This window comes from Coptis chinensis, chromosome 8 (genome assembly GCF_015680905.1).
Source record: "Coptis chinensis isolate HL-2020 chromosome 8, ASM1568090v1, whole genome shotgun sequence".
NCBI lineage: Eukaryota > Viridiplantae > Streptophyta > Magnoliopsida > Ranunculales > Ranunculaceae > Coptis > Coptis chinensis.
Genome location: NC_141463.1, coordinates 12,902,517 through 12,919,513, shown reverse-complemented (window position 1 = coordinate 12,919,513; position 16,997 = coordinate 12,902,517). Strand labels below are relative to the sequence as shown.

The following is a 16,997-nucleotide window of genomic DNA, read 5'->3' as shown; positions in this document are numbered from 1 at the left end:
AAAAATTATTTTCTTTTTACCAAATATCTCTATTCATAAATATAGAATATTATTCTCTATTAAAAGTACTCTATTTATTATATACCTTATATTAACATCTCTTTTGAAAACTTTCCAAATATTAAAAATCTCTATAAAAACTTAAAATTCAAAACACTAAATTCCTTTAATACAAATTTCAAAAATATTCTCTTGTTTTCCCTCCTTTCTCTTTTTATAATAAAAGTCAAACCAAATTTTTCTAGCATATTGACTATGTATTAAATATCTAATCCAAAAATACTAAATATTGTAAAATAATAATGTACAAAAAATAGGTTTTACAGATACTATGGAGTTGGCTTGGAATGATATCTCTGGAGGAGATTGGTCTGGTTCTCCTGCTTTGTCTGTTTTTAATAGACTGAAAAATACCAGTAAAAAGCTTCAGAAATGGAATGTGGAGGTTTTTGGGGATGTGGCACTAAAGATCAAGAATGTTAGAAGGGATTTGGATCAAATCTTATCTGATGATCTAGAGGCTGAGGAGAATTACAACAAGTTTCTTTCCCTTCAAAATGAATTAGAGGATCTTCTGGATAAGGAAGCTAGTTTTTGGAAACAAAAAGCCACTTCAAATTGGGTGAAGGATGATGGAAGGAATACTAGATACTTTCATCTATCCACTATTTACAAAAGAAGAAAGAATAGCATTGAAAAACTCAGGAATGATAATGGGGGCTGGGACTCAGAGGTTGAGGATGTAGGGCTCAACATAAACTCCTATTTCAAGAATATCTTCTCTTCTGATAAGCCTCCTATCAATCATGATATCCTGAATCTTTTTGAACCATGTATTACACCTAATGAGAATATTCTTCTTACAATAACCCCCACTGATGATGAGATTTGGGACACCATTAAAAGTATGGGGGCCCTTAAAGCCCCTGGCCCTGATGGGTTTCAGGGTATTTTTTATCAGAAATATTGGGATATTGTTCATTTTGAGATCTCTGAAGCTGTCAAAGCCTTCTTCACCTTTTCCAAGTTTGCCCCTTGCCTAAATGAAACTTTCTCATTCCTAAAGTAGCTAATCCTGAACACATCACTAAATTCAGGCCTATCAGTCTTTGTAACTTCTCTTATAAAATCATTTCTAAGATCATGTCCACCAGGCTCAAATCCCTCCTTCATAAATTCATCTCTCCTCTTCAAGGTGCTTTTGTCAAGGGAATGTCTATTAGGGATAATATTGGACTAGCAAGTGAAATTTTGTTTAATATGAGAAAGATGAAAAAACATAAACAAGGATGGATGGCTATCAAGTTAGATATGGCCAAAGCATTTGATAGAGTAGAATGGAGCTTTGTTGATCAGATTCTGGGAAAACTTGGTTTTTTTGCCAAATGGAGGAAAATAATTCAACAATGCCTTAGCACAGTTTCTTATAATGTGTTTCTCAATGGCTCTTCTCTAGAAAATGTTTTTCCAGAGAGAGGAGTAAGACAAGGGGACCCTCTGTCCCCTTACTTGTTCATCATTGTGGCAGAGGCCTTGTCAAGACTCATTGCTCAAGTTGAAGGTTCCAATCTAATTTCTATGATCAAAATAAGAAGGAAGGCCCCTGGTATCAGCCATCTTTTCTATGCATATGACTCAATTATCTTTTGTAAGGCAGATACTCAGTAATCAGACTATATGATGAATCTCCTTAACACTTATTGTGAAGCTTCAGGTCAAACAGTACATTTTGATAAATCTAGAGCCTATTTCAGTGGGAATGTGCCTATAACTACTCAAAAGTGCATTATGAAAAAATGGAAGATGAGAAAGTTTGATGATAAAGAGATCTACTTGGGAGTTCCAATTCTTTTAAGCAGGAAGAAAAGTGAAGATTTTGAGTACTTGATACAGAATGTTCAAAGAAAGATTTATGGTTGGAAAGCTAAAGTTCTATCTCTCTCTGGTAGAACTACTCTCATCAAGTCTGTAGCCCAAACTATGCATATATATGCAATGAGTACCTATCTTCTCCTATATAAGATTACTGATAAGTTGGATCAGCTGAATAGGAATTTCTAGTGGAATGGCTCAGTTAACTCTCACTCCTATCACACCATTAGTTGGGATTTTCTTTGTAGAAATAAGTCAAATGGTGGTCTGGGCTTTAGGAAATCAAAGGAAATGAATCAAGCTCTTATTAGTAAACACTGCTGGAGAATGTTGAAGGATGAGATTTCTAAATGGGCTCTTTTTTTAAGAAAACTTATCCAAATTGGCAAAAGATGATTGAGATGGATATTTTACCTAGGGATACTTCTTATTTATTTAGAGGCATCATCAGAACTATGAAGGAAATCAAAGGAGGCTTTTTATGGAATATTGGAGCTGGCTCTTCCATCTCTATCTTTAATTATCCTTGGCTTCTTTTTATGGGAAAGCCTCTTATCCTAAAAGATCTGCTAGATCCTGGGCCTGATCTTCTTCACCTTAACGTCAATTCCCTTTTTTCCCCTGCCCTTCCTACTTGGAATCAAAATAGATTGGGATAATTGTTTCCCTTTCAGATTATTCAATCTATTAATAGAGTTCATATCAGACCTTTAAACCTTCCTGACCAAATTATCTAGCCTTATGCAAAGAATGGGAACATTTCTGTCAATTTAGCTTACTTCTTCCTTTCTAAGCAAGATAATCTCTCTTTCTCCTCTTCTTTCAATCCCCTGATTGTTCAAAAACTGTGGAAACTAAAGATAGATGCTGCTACACAGTTGTTTATCTGGAAACTTTACTCTGGTGGTCTCCCTACTGGTGATGTTCTCCACAAATATAAATTTAAAGGGGATATCACTTGCCCTTTCTGCCAGAAATATATTGCAACAGCATTACACGCTCTTTTTTCCTATTATTAGGTGAAGCTTATGTGGAATGTCTCTAATGCTATGTTGAATATTAGCTCTCATGATGATTGGGAAGTAAATGATTAGCTTAATCTTTTGATCAGTTGGTGTTTTGATAAGGATGAAGACATAAGCAGAAGGGGTTATTTCTGTATTCAATTCCTTTATGAACTTTGGTTGACAAGAAACAATGCACGAATGGAGCAAAAGCCTATTAACACCAAACTCATTCTGAACTTATCTGCGTTGAAAAGAGATAGGAATCACTCTGCTTTTTTAACTTGTCCTCCTTTTGGGAATATAGCCCTTGCATCACAGCCTTTATGTTTTAACTTTAATACCTGGTCTTCTCCTTCTGTTCCATGGGTTAAAGTTAACTTTGATACTGCTTTGGACAAATCTCATTATAGTGGTGCAGCAGGTGCTATTGCCAGAGATTCAGAAGGAGTGATATTTGGTGCTGCTTTTAGGAATTTTTTTGCAAATGATCATGAACAAGCAAAGGCAATTGGAGCTAAGGTAGCGGTTCTTTTGGCTTTAAGGCTTCAACTTAACATAGTGATCTTTGAAGGAGATTGTCAAACTTTGATCTCTGCTTTTAAAGCTTGTAATAGTTCTCTATTAGGATGAGACTCTTTTTCTGTCTTTCAGTATGTTTCCTCTTTAGTTACAGGAGTTGAGAGTTATGTTTTCAGTTGGTTTGTCGTGCTGGGAATGGCTTAGCTCATAGGCTTGCGACTTGGGCCTCAAAGCAAATTCCTGGTAGTCACCCACCATGTAATCTTGAATTTGTAAACTCTTTCTTTTGTCTTTATTATAACAGGGGGATGGTATTATCGAAAAAAATAAGATAGACATAATAATACTGATGAGTTAGAGAGGCTCAACTTGGTCGCACTACAGTGGGACAGACTTCAAGGGGGCAGCGTAGGACTTGAGATGTTTATTTTGTATCACTAGACTACTTTGGAACTTTTACATGTTGGTTATAATGACATGTTAAGACTGTTGTTTTCTTTGATTATTATGATAGGTTTAGTCGTTTAGAGGTACTCAAAGTAGTAAACTTCCATGCAAAACGAATTGATATCGATAGGATGATTACAAGAGTGCAACAAAACATTTCTGACATAACTAGTTATCTTTAAATCAGCATAGCGAAGTATATACGCTATAAAATCTCAAAAAGAATTGGTAAACATGCAGATAGCATCCACAAAATACCATCTTGACATTCAAAAATCAGTCGGAGTCCGGGGGAAACAACAACTATACCAGATACTATTCACAAGAAAAGAAAAGCCAAAAGAAAACTACAGGGAAAAAATAACGTGTATAATCGACCCATATCTTCATGTTATTACTTAGCTTCAAAATTCCTTAAAGCTTCGCTAGCAGCCCACTCTGAATAGGCTTTGACACCCCATTTTCCTTGAGCTCCAGTTCATTTGAATTGGGAGGGACATCTATTGCAGGAGAGCAGTTGAAGAACCCATGTGGCTGCAACACAAACATTATATGCATCAGGATCGAACCACCTAATAGCTATATCTCACCTAGATATTTAATTATTAGAAACAAACTATGCCTATAATTACCAAGGAAACTTCAAATAACATATGGCGAAAAGAGAGATTCTTCTCAGACTTAGATACTACTATCTTTTAGGTCTTATAAACCCTTTAACTGAAGCTATTCTGTTTTTGATTATCATCTATGCCTTGTTCACTCAGCATTTCTGTTGATTCACTGCTGTTAAATTTCAGAAGTAACACAGTCCTCCGCTGCTATGTCTAACCCATAATAGCAAGTATATTACATATACTTCCTCTGAAAAGTTTATAAGAAGGTAGTCCTCAGTTATAATCCCCAGTTTAAGGATATAGGGGTGTTAAGTTTCCAGAACTTCATCAGTTCTACATTGGTCCTAGTTAAGTGTCATTAACATTTTCTCTTTGACAGTTATTACTTTTATTCCCTTAACCCCGCTAATCCCCAACGAAGGTGGAAATCAAACCCAAGACCTTAACCAATAGGACATTGGACACCTTCAAGTTGAGTGTCACTAACATATTACAGATACTTCTTGTTATGTAACCCCTCACATCCAGAGTCTTCATTTAGCCTTTAGTCCACTATTTACATCCATTAGCATGCATCAACAAATTCGTTACAAAGACAAATGGTTCAAACCAATGCAACTACCCAGAGTCCCTAGCAAAGAATAAGTTTGACGCATCTAGCATAAACCTGGTATACTAATATCAGGATAAGTGGCGTACCATAAGCATAAAACCGATGTGCTCAACCGGCATGACAGGCCAGTCTTCCAGTCTTGGAATGTGGGTAATGCCAAAAACATACCTGTGATAAATTAATGTTAAACTTTCAGTACCATTTCATATATAATATTAGAGAATGCAAATAACATGTAAAAGGAATATAATTCAGTCCATCATGGATTATTATCATCTTTGCTGACTACACCTAGAATAGATGATGTTAAACTTTCAGCAGTATTTTGTATAGAATATCAGAGAATGCAAACAACATGTAAAGGGAACATATTCTGGCCCCCAGCATGGACTATTATCATCTATATTGACCACAGCAACCAACACAGAATTGGAACAGTACAATAAAGCGCATACATACAAACAATATGGACAAACTTAGAAATCCAATTAATACACTACTTCTTCCAAAAAGCAATTGAATAATGGAAGATTCAGTAACGTAAAAGATTTAGATTTCAGAGGATGTGATGGAAATATAATAGAAATAATTGACAAACTTTGGCAAAAGATAGATGCCCAAATGGCAAAGAGACACTTAAAACAAAAAACCATGTCTACGCTGTTCTCCAATGCAGTAATATTAAACCCACAAGTTGCATGCCTGCCGTGTAAATTGAAATCATCTCACATTCAAATAGCAAGTCATAATCACATTTCATCAGCAAGAACAAAGTGTAAGGAGTGACATACAAAAAGGTACAAAATATTTTGATGGGTGATATTAAAACAGAAAATCACTATTTTTTTACCCTACTGCCCCAAAAAATCACTACTAAGCATCCATTAGTTATCGGAAGAAAATATAAAGGATTGCAAGTGGAATCAGTGGTGAACAATTACAAGGTGGGGTGGGAGCACAAACAGTTCAAAAAACAGTATACGCTATACAATATCAGAAACATAGAAAAGCAGTAAAGTAAGCGAAAATAACCAGAAAACTGCACAAGACTGACTAAACTAACCAGAGAACTATATTAGTTTCTTCAAGAGACCGATTTTGCTTAACCCACGTGGCCAACCCCTCACCCACACGCGGATTTTGATTCGGAAATTCCCCTCCAGGATACATCTCATCACGAGCATAGGGAGTAACCCACAGATTATGCTTTAAGAATGCAGCTCTTCTCAGAAATTTAGCCTCAGACCCCGCTAGAGGCAAACAATTCGAACCAGGCACTAGCTTGTACCCTGTTAGTTGTCCAGTCCGGTTCACTGTTCTTGTATTCCTAATCTGAAAAAATGGAAGACATGCACCATCAATCCAACATTCACACTCCTTCCCAACAAATAGATTAGATAGATAAAAAAAAATCCTCTACCCAACCCCAAAGTACAGGATAACAAAAGACTAATAGGCAAAGTCGATATGGCTAGCTAAAGTTTGGTAATTTGGAAGAATCAAGATACTAAGAACACTATAACTTCCTCACTCTTAACATCCAAGAGTGACAGATTGTATGGGGTGCTTGCAAGAACAGAAAAGTATACGACCCCAATCTAGGCCACTTTCGTTAAGGGTAAAATGGTCGAGTTAGCTGTTCAAGAGAATGTATGTACCTTCTTGAAATTGGGGATTTGTGTTGTGCCTCTATCAAGGCATTAGCTATTAGGTCAAGTCAGGCTATGCTCTCAAGATAATTTGTAATATACTGAATCTAGTGCATAGATGGTGTTTGACAATGATGCTGGGTCTCTAACATTATTACAGTGAAGATAAATCAGATAGCTCTATAAGAAACCACAAGCAGCCCACGTTAATGGTGTTTGCTCAAAGGAGCGCCTGAAGCACACATATAACTGGATAAATATTGGCCAATAATTATCTTTCACAAACGGGTAACCATGACTTACAATCCAATGGCGAGCACTCAAAGGATTAGAGTCACGCATAGCTTGCATCTCAGACTTTAACAGCTCCTCCTCAGCATAGAAAGCATTACTGTGGACATTATTTTCCCCTGGTTCTTCTACTTTAACATTCACTTCAACCACCTGTAAAACAAATGATACAAAACTATTATCACAATGTTAACCGTAAAAGAAGTTGCTAATTCTACCAGATAGAACAGTAAAATTTTATCATTGCTACCGAAGAGAAAAGAGAGTACAACTTAATTGGTTTCAGTCTTCTCTCACATTTCTTATATAGGAAAATAGTCGTTTAAAATATGGAGAACATCAAACTTCCAGGTCGTGGGCCCCCCTTAATCCCCACGACCCTGGGGGAAGGGGTCCCACCTATCTAATGTCACGGCTTCGAACTCGCAAACATATAAATTCCAAAACTAACCAATATTTGAAGCAGCATAATTAAAGTATAATAGCGATAGGAACATACATCAGGATTTTAATAATATATTACCTGATTATATGTTTCACCAGGCTTACAATCTACAGCCATGTCCATACGAGCAACAAAAAAATGTTGATGAACAGGAGCATATAGCCCTGGAGCTATAGTTGTACCATACTTCCTAGATTCACCGGGTTGCACTGCTCCCAAACTGAGAATTCCTGTAAGTTTTACCTCTGCTTCAATTTTCCCGTCCTGCCACAATTACCAAGAAAATTTATAAGAAATGAATTACAACCTTATGTCGCACGCCTAAAACTCCTAATAAATAATACCAACAAAGTAAAGAGCAAATTAGATAATCGTTACAGTAGAGTACGAGAGCTTATTCCTATGTAAGAGAAAAGAGGAGAAAACAAACTTGAGAGTATTTATTTATTTTCCCATTAATATTCTTCTGATAAGAACAATTCTACTTTTAATCTCTTCACACTTGATGAGAGAAGACTATCAAAATCACTAATTATTGACTTGGAATTAACAAGCAAAAGAATGTAGGATGAGATTCAACAATGTCACTGGATGAGATTTTTATTCTCAAAGACTTCTTCTCATCACTGGTTTAATATGTGTACTCTCTGAAGAGAAGGATAACTGGTAGGACACATCCATACAATCTCTTATTAACGACGTTAGTTAGTGTTTTTTATTGACTTCAAGCCATGATGATGTTCAACTGGAGTAAGATGTTCTATGTAATTTTGTGGTCTATTTCCTCCTCTTCAAAACCCTTTAGGGTTTATTTTTAAAAAGAAAGAAACAGAGGATCCATGACGATAGATCGAAGGACAAAGTTCAAGGTGAACGACTTCTTAACCTTGTGAGATACTACAAAAAACATATTAACGGAATTAACTACTGAATATCGTATTTTATTAAATTCATAGGGAGATTACTAGGTTAGAATCCACCTCCATCCCCTCCATTGTGCTTCTATGTAAAATTTTCCCTAACTTTTTCAGTTACGCGATTAAAAGATCTAAAGAATATCAAAGTACGACCAAATAAACATTGTTACTGAATAGAAGTACTATTTATTCCATTATACCATACTACCAAAGGCATCAGTAGGTTATAGAGTACGGACGATTCAAAATATCATTCGAAAACACTGTTTTCTAGAGGAAAGAAAGACTTTAAGACACTGGTGATTATGTAGATGATCATCTACGAATGTGCATCAATTTTTACTGTAAGCTTAGGTAGAGTCCACACAGGGTACAAACAAACACTGGTGATCAATTCTTAATATCCAGAGCAAAAGGAAAAAGTAGAAATTGTAAGCTATATTTACTGTGTATAACGTGTAAATTTTAAGCTATATTTAAGCTCTGGATATCCAGAGCAAAAGGAAAAAGTATAAGATACAGGTATAACGTGTATCAATTTTTACTGTAAGCTTAGGTAGAGTCCACACAGGGTTAATGATAATAAAATTCGTGAGTTTCCAAGCGTGAATTATGATGCAAAATATAGACCCCCATCCAAAAACATGGTCTTGGAGAATCAGATTTGTCAGACTACAAAAACTATCTAAGATAACCTTCATGAAAGTGCAAAGCTTCTTAAACTTACGCTTAACAAACTAAACAAATAATACTGATACAATAACTTGCCTGATAGAAGTGCCAGAAGAACCCGTACTCATAATTAGCCACCGTACATATAAAAGAAACAGTGAGCCGTCTAGAACGCCTAACTTCAGCCAAGCCTGTCCTCCAATCTTGATGCTTCCATAATATACCATGATCTTCTTCGTGCAAACAAACACAATTTTCAGTTGTCTCAACTCCTCCAGTAAAATTTGTAAAATGTGCATCGAAGTATTTGATGTACCCCAAACAATCACACCCCTGAACAGTAAAAAATGGTTAGATTGACTAAACTAGTTTTACCATAAAAGAAACAACATATTGGTTGCAAAAAACACAGGGTCTAACCACATAAAACAAGGAAAAAGAGACTGTACTCCGACCTTCTTAAGGGAATGGGCATTTTTACCAAGGCCATCTTCTCCAGCATCAAATGCATTCTTCCTATAATGTGGTGCATTTGGATCTCCATACGGCACCACCATTTCAACAAAACTCAGCCTGTGAGCTACAGGTCTTCGACCCCGACTACCATCAGTATATGCTACAGAATATATTACCAGCCCCTCCCGTGGAGTGAAACCAATTCGAAAATTCCACTGTTTACCATGAAAGAAAATAGCGTTATGAGTGCAGACTGGAAGGGAGAGAATTTACTGATATAATTGAACTAGAGTGTACCTTTTGCCATTCTACAAAATGACCATGAACACGAAAGCTTGGACCTTCAGGTTGAATGATTTGCAGAGGCTTCACATCACTGCGGTCCACACCTCCTCGTGTTTCCCCCGGAGTATAGTTTCTTAATGGATCAGCTGGAGGAAGAGGAACCAGTTTGCGATCTTCAAACTCAATTACCACCATATTTTGCATGTCTACTACTACATAGATGCCTTCAACAGGGCGTGCATAACCATTTTCCAATGGGCAGTCACTCTCGGTTCTACAGAAAATTAGTGGTTTAGCAAGTCTCCTACTTGGAGCATCAGCATCACTATGGTAACCAACACACCTGTAAACACATTTACAGATGAGAGCACAAACAAGATGAAAAACAGGAGCATATTCAGATGGATATCAAAACTAACAAATGACATTCAGAACTAACCATGGATCTACCATAACAAGATCCATATCCTCGATACCCCTTTTCTTCATCGCCTCCCGAAATGGGGGGAAGTCCTTTACAACAGCTTCACATTCAGCATATTCCACAGCATCCTGCAGCAAAAAAAACAAATCATATTAAGATGTTGAATAGGGTTTACAGTACCAATCCTCATAGAAAAATACAAATACAATGTTCGATGTCTCAGTCCCTATAAAAACGTAACTGCGAAAGCCAATAGCTAACTAAATATTGTGCAGACAGAAGCTTGCAAACAATGAACTGAAAATATCAAGAACTCCCAAGAGATTAAGACCAGAACCAAAGAGGCAGTCTAAGAGAACATCCAGTATAAAGCATTATTACAACAAAATTTTCCGGTTATCATTGGCTGAGGTTGATGCAGAAACAATAAAAGTTGGGAAATTTGGCTGTTTAACGTTACAGCAGTATTAACTATATATGCAGCACTTTCTGCTGCCAGCAAGTATTCAGGTTCTGCACCTCTTGCTTAGGAGGCACTGATGTAATTTAAACATATATGAATAAATTTTAGGGAGAACCGGAGAAGGAAGAGTATGGATACCTCTCCTCCACATCAATTTTCCCGTCACTCTTTTTCTCAAGTCCTTACAAGTTACATGCCATTAGTGCGAATGTTAGGACATTGGCATTATTGGAATCTTTATGCATAAAAGTTCAATCGGAATCTCATACTATCACCTATTCACCTCACAATAGTTAGGGATGAAAAAACTTTTCAGAACACAGTTTCCACAAGGTAAGGGATGCTCTAAATAAAAGATGATTCAAGACTTGACCCATTCTGGATCCATGTTTATATTTGCATGAATAAGAAAAGTCACATAATTGAATAAATAAATTGATCTAAACAATATTATGTATTTCAGGCAAAAGGGAATAACATACCATGGGAGGTTGTACATCTGGCACAACTTGAGATGAAATAACTTTCCCCCTATGATGTCCACCTCGAGTTGCAGCATGTACTTCATTCAACTCAACAAGCCAAATACTAGTCTCGTTCGACCTTTTATTATAAACAACAAGTCTAGCCCTCCTTGGTGGTAGTTTAGTAGGAATAACTGGCCCGCCTTTCGTTTTAGGAAGCAACGAAGGTTGGAACGGTGGGAAGAAATACGCATCCGCGAGCGCAACAACATGTTTATCTGGTTCCAATAAAACCACTTCGATAAACCGCATACTATCTCTCACCTTAAAAAAACACACACAAACAATACTACAATTATTACCTACAATGTAAAACAATTTGATGGAAAGTACGAAAAAGGGGTTCATTAGAATTAAAAAAACAAACCTCAGGTGTAGCACCAGCTGCCCTGACAGTTGCAACAGCCACTGATATTTCAGCAGCTGATAATGGATCCAATGGGTGACTACTTTGTGCCCTCATCATAATAATCGGTAAAGCTATTATAAAACCAAAAAAACATTCCAATCAAAACAAGAACGAAACAATATCTTGAAAAAAAAAAAAAAAAAAAAAAAACTTACGTTTGGCAGAAGAAGGTTCGGGGATGGTATCAAGAGGGGCATTGCCGATCAAGGCCGTAGTACCAGAAGGCATATTATTATTATTATTAGAAGAAGAAGTTAATTTCTTGTTGTGATCTTTGAGAGAAGGTGTGGGCACGGTCCAATGTTCTTCTTCTACTACTACTTCTTCTTGTTCTTGGGCAATGCTTCGTTTTTTTGTGCAGCAAGAATTTGAAGTTGTGGTCATTGTATTGGGGGGTTTGTAATAATAAGTTGGTCCTCAAAGCTATTATGGTAACTAGTAAAAAAAAAAGCAATGCAGTAATTTACCCAAAATATCGATATCGATGAATATATCGGTGTACCAAAAAACCGATATATATTGGATATATCCATTTTTTTGGTGACCAGTCCAAACTATTTAAAATATCGGAAATATCATATATATCGGAAATATCGGAAATATATCAGAAGTATATTGGAAATATCGGATTTATATTAAAAAATGTCAAAAAGTCAACCGATATATATCGTAAATATCGGAATATCGATTATATCGGCGATATAAAGTTTTATATTGGAAATTTCGATATATATCGGGAAAAAAAGGGTTCTATATTAGGTGGATATATGTCGAAAATATCAATGTTGGTGTACCAAAATACCAATATATATCGGATATATCGGTGATATTTTGGTCCTTGGTATACACTAATTTGATGATACGTATCGATCAGAATTTAAAACCTGTCTTCTTCTGTTAGAACAAAACAAAACACAAGATATGAAAAAGAAGAAAGAGAGTTTTGTTTGTTGGAATTTTTATAGTTTTAAGATATGACTCTGAAGAGTCCTACTCCTACTTCTCCTACAGTCCTACTTAGTCAAAAAAAACACTCACCAAATCCTCCTAGAATTTAGATAACAACATTTTTAGGGGATTATACGGAATAAGTTACGGTATGGTCGGCATAGTTTGGGATTTCAAAATTTCCATAATTCCGGGGGGAATTATAAAGTATTTCGAGATTTTACATCTTTCAATACTTACTGACTTACATTATTGTTTCGAAATATTCGACGGAATTCTGAGATTCAGAGATTCAGTTTAAAATCACTATGAGAATGGGTTTTAACTTTTAACTTTCAAGAACCACTCAAATTTCACATTTTACTGTACTCGCATGCTAAGTAAGCACGGGATACGGGGAGAAAGAAAAACCTTCGATACTTGCTAGGTCTCAAATGGAAGTTTGATGAATGGTGATTTTGCCAATTTAGGGTGTGTTTGTTAAATTTTAACTCATGGAAAACAAAGAAAATAAAATGGGTGGTCCACTATGGAATGGAATGGAATGGAAAGGAAATAATTTTAAATGGTATGTGTTTGGTAAACTGAGGAAAAGAAAGTAAAAACTGGGAAAAGTAATAATCATGTTTGTTTGCAAAAACTATGGAAATGAATAATTGTATTGTTGGGTCATGGGTGTGTTAGTAGCTCCTTTCCTTTCCACAAAATTTTCAGGGGTTAGCTAAGGACAAAAAACCTTTTCCATTTCTATGATTTTGTTTCCATATGGGAAAAAACTCATTTCCTTTCCATGGGTAAACAAACGCCTATGGAAAATGTGGACCACTCTTATTTTCCTTTTCTTTCCATAGTGTTTCCATCATAACAAACACACTCTTACTTAACTTGGAAAATGTTAAGCCCACACATACCCAATACGTGGGTAGAGTTGGAAGCAAGTCCAAAATAAAAGGGGATTACCATATACACCTACCAATACTCTCAAAAGCAGACTCCACTTTTAAAAATTAAAATATCGGACATATCCCCCAAATATCTTCGTAGGGCAAACCATATTTCAGATATAGACGGTTCGACCAGACTAACATCTTTAGTTTTGGATAGTTGATATAAACCATTTAGTTGGTCAAAATTATTCAACTTTTAGTAATTCACTAAATTTCGGTCAATATTGGGCAACAAAATCTTGATTTTAAGATAATAATTCGAAAATCATTACTAACCATATTGTTTAAGTTATTCACTAAAATTTGGTCAAAGGTGTAGAGTTAAAAGTTTAAGATTTTGTACTATGTATAGATGCAAATAAAATTGAATTGGAATAACATTTTTTCTTTATTTCAAATTTTATTATTGAATTTTGGCAAACAAAAATTACTTTGGATTTTCAATATAAGACTTAGTTTAGGGTTTAGCTAATATGAACTGTTTAGTTGGTCAAAATTGGTCAATTTTTAATAATTCACTAAAAGAATTGGTTAACATTGGGTGACAAAATATTGATCTTAAAATAATAATTAGAAAATCAATATTAACTATTGTTTGTACACTCAAATGTTACATATTTGTTTTATGTTCTTCCTTACTCTATTTTAGGTATACATATGAATTCAGGGTTTAAGGTTTATGAGTAAGGTTATGTCAACAACATTTTTATTTATTTATTTTAAGTTTTATTATTGAATTCTGACTAACAAAATTACCTTTATATTTTAAATACACGACCTTAGTTTAGGGTTTATAGTATATAGTGAAGTAAAACAACTTGGATTCAAAAAATTTGGTTAATTGATTTTTTTTCGTATGAAGCCTTAAATATGTTTTCAGTTTATGGTTAGGGTATGAAATTTAAATTGAAATTTCTCACCCAAAATTTAAAATTTGAATCTAAAACACAATATTTTAGTAATTTGGTTTGTATTATATTATTCATATTTTGTTTAATACAATATGAAAACATGAATCTGGTTTGTGTTTGAAGTTAGTGATATGAAATTTGAATTGAAATTTATTATCCAAAATTTCAAATTTCAAATTGGATTTTAATTTTCAGTGAAATCTCAAACCCCTTGTTTTGGTCAAAATATTTTTGTGGGTTTCATTTTTTGTCCAGCTTTTAACTTGGGAGAAAGAGAGATAAAATTCAAATTAAAATTTCTCACCTGAATTTATTTGATTTTCAATTTTGAAATTGATGAACTCAAAAAGACACTAGTTCTGGGCTAACATTCGTCTTCCATGTTGGCCTAATAGAGCTAATACTATCGAAACACAAATATCATTGCTAAATTCGGAAAAATATTGGATCGGATTTCGGAAAAATTGGGTTTTCGGAAAAAGGTGGCACCCCTAGATTAAATTGAACTAACATAAAATAAAAGTATGTTCCATATAGGCTAACATTTTCTGCCTTAGTTGGTCGAAATGGACCGTCTTACACATAGATTGTGTTGGTCATACATTAAGATTGGTTTAACTAAACTAACTTAGAAAGAAAAGACGTTCTAATTAGGCTATCATTTTCTGCCTTAGCTAGTTCATTTTTTTTTTTTTTTTTTTTTTTTTTTTTTGGCCTTAGCTAGTTAGCTAGTCATAATGGATCGTCTTACACATAGATCGTGTTGGTCATGTATTAAGATCGGTTAACCATACTATTATTTTCTACCTTAGTTGGTTGAGCTGGACTATCTCATACACAAATGGTATTGTGTTGGCTCTTTATTAAGAAAGACTTAAATAACCTAACTCAGAAAGCATCAGTATGCATCAACTTGTTTTTATCCATGCTCTCCATTTCCTTTTTAATTTTTGCAAAATGGTAGAAAGGGAGGGGTGCCCAAGGACAATTTTAGGCTTAGGGTTTGCCTTGAGAAAAATGGGGTTTGCTTTGAGAGATTCGGGGTCTGTAAGTAGTCCTCCCTATAGAATAGAAGGGGATTACTATATACACCTACCAATTCTCTCAAAACATACGCTGTTGAAGTATGTAAAGTATCTCATGTTTCTATAAATGTGGATATGTAATTAGTAGTTATTGTTTTGAGTAGCTTGACACTTAAGTAAGTCAAGTATAAATATATGATCAACTAAGGTGTAGAGAAAATAGCTCTCTAACCCTATTATTCTAGCTTCCACTCTTCACTATTATTCTTCTTATTGGTTTCCCTATTACAAATATGTTCAAACTATCCTAGCATCACCGCTAACATGGTATCAGAGCATCAGGTTCAATTCTAAGTTTAGTGGTATGCTAGGAGAGGTAACCCCTAAAATGAGTATACAAGAAAAAAAAAAATTTCTTTTCAGTTTTCAGTTTTTAGTTTCTCACATGAAATTTCCGCTGGTGTTTAAAGTTTGTTTGAAGAATGCTAGGAGAGAGATCCGAAGTTTCTCAGTATTGGCTTCTTAGTATTGTTTCGCTTCCGCAATCTCTGTCTTCCACCATCTCTCTGTCTTAGTATTGATAACGGGGTGCACGTCCTCTTCAAGTAAGTTTTTTTTATCAGAGGGGTGCAACCTCTCTATATCACAGTTTCTAGTGGAAGGTGCGCACGCGCTCGGTGTAGCCTTCTGCTAGGCGCGCACGCGCTCTTGGTTGTTCGTCTAGCACGCTCTCTTCATATCCATACAGTATCCATACAAAATTTTATTGCAATCGTTGGGTTTCTTGATTGAAAGTATTGGTTCGCTTCGCTTCCGCAGTTGGTGTATGATGAAAATATGGAGATATGAGCCTGTTGAGTAATTTCGAGTATGTAATCCAAGCTAAAATTTGCATAGTTTGCATAATTACAGTTTGAGGGGGAGTGTTGAAGTATGTAAAGTATCCCACATTTGTATAAGTGTGGATATGTAATTAGTAGGTGCTGTTTTGAGTATATTGACACCCAAGTAAGTCAAGTATAAATATATGAACTAAGATGTAGAGAAAATAACTCTCTAACCCTATTATTCTAGCCTCCACTCTTCTCCATTCTTCTTCTTACTGGTTTTCTTATTACAATCATATTCAAACTCTCCTAATATCATCGCTAACATACCCACTTTAAAAAAATTAAAATAATTGCCTTGATAAAAATGGGGTCTGCATTGAGAGATTCGGGGTCTGTAAATAGCCCTTACCTAATAGTACGTACTCGCTATGGGCACCTTCCACTTTGTGTTGGGAGGGCCTTTCTCCCTAGTAAGGATAGCTCCATGTTAGATGCAATATCAGCTGAAAGTTTGATTCTCTCGAAGTGTGAGAGATCAAACAATAAGTGGTACATCTTCTACAAGATTGGAACTGAGCTACCTTTTTAAAATAATCCGGCATTTCACTTTAAGTGGTACCCTAAAGTTTGATTCTCTCCACATTCTTTAATATATATATATGTAAAAGGGAACAGATGTACTTCAAAAACCTCATTTACATCAATCTTTTAATTCAAAAAAATTGA

At 35.2% G+C, this 16,997-nt stretch overlaps 2 protein-coding genes across 2 annotated transcripts; one reads left to right on the top strand and one right to left on the bottom strand.

Moving 5' to 3' along the window:
• The first annotated feature begins 331 nt into the window (after positions 1-331).
• Positions 332-1,069, top strand: LOC147480032 (uncharacterized). The gene has a single exon (XM_086578547.1). It carries the CDS (start codon positions 332-334, stop codon positions 1,067-1,069), a length of 738 nt encoding a protein of 245 aa, XP_086434673.1.
• Positions 1,070-4,088: 3,019 nt separating this feature from the next.
• Positions 4,089-11,989, bottom strand: LOC147480031 (Copper amine oxidase family protein). The gene is made up of 12 exons (XM_086578127.1): positions 11,766-11,989; positions 11,569-11,681; positions 11,160-11,465; positions 10,230-10,342; positions 9,803-10,133; positions 9,505-9,720; positions 9,146-9,382; positions 7,539-7,724; positions 7,028-7,168; positions 6,139-6,407; positions 5,162-5,243; positions 4,089-4,379 (listed from the first exon to the last, which is right to left on the bottom strand). The coding sequence occupies exons 1-12, from the start codon at positions 11,836-11,838 to the stop codon at positions 4,260-4,262; spliced, it is 2,187 nt and encodes a 728-aa protein (XP_086434253.1). The 5' UTR covers positions 11,839-11,989; the 3' UTR covers positions 4,089-4,259.
• Between the last annotated feature and the right edge of the window lie 5,008 nt (positions 11,990-16,997).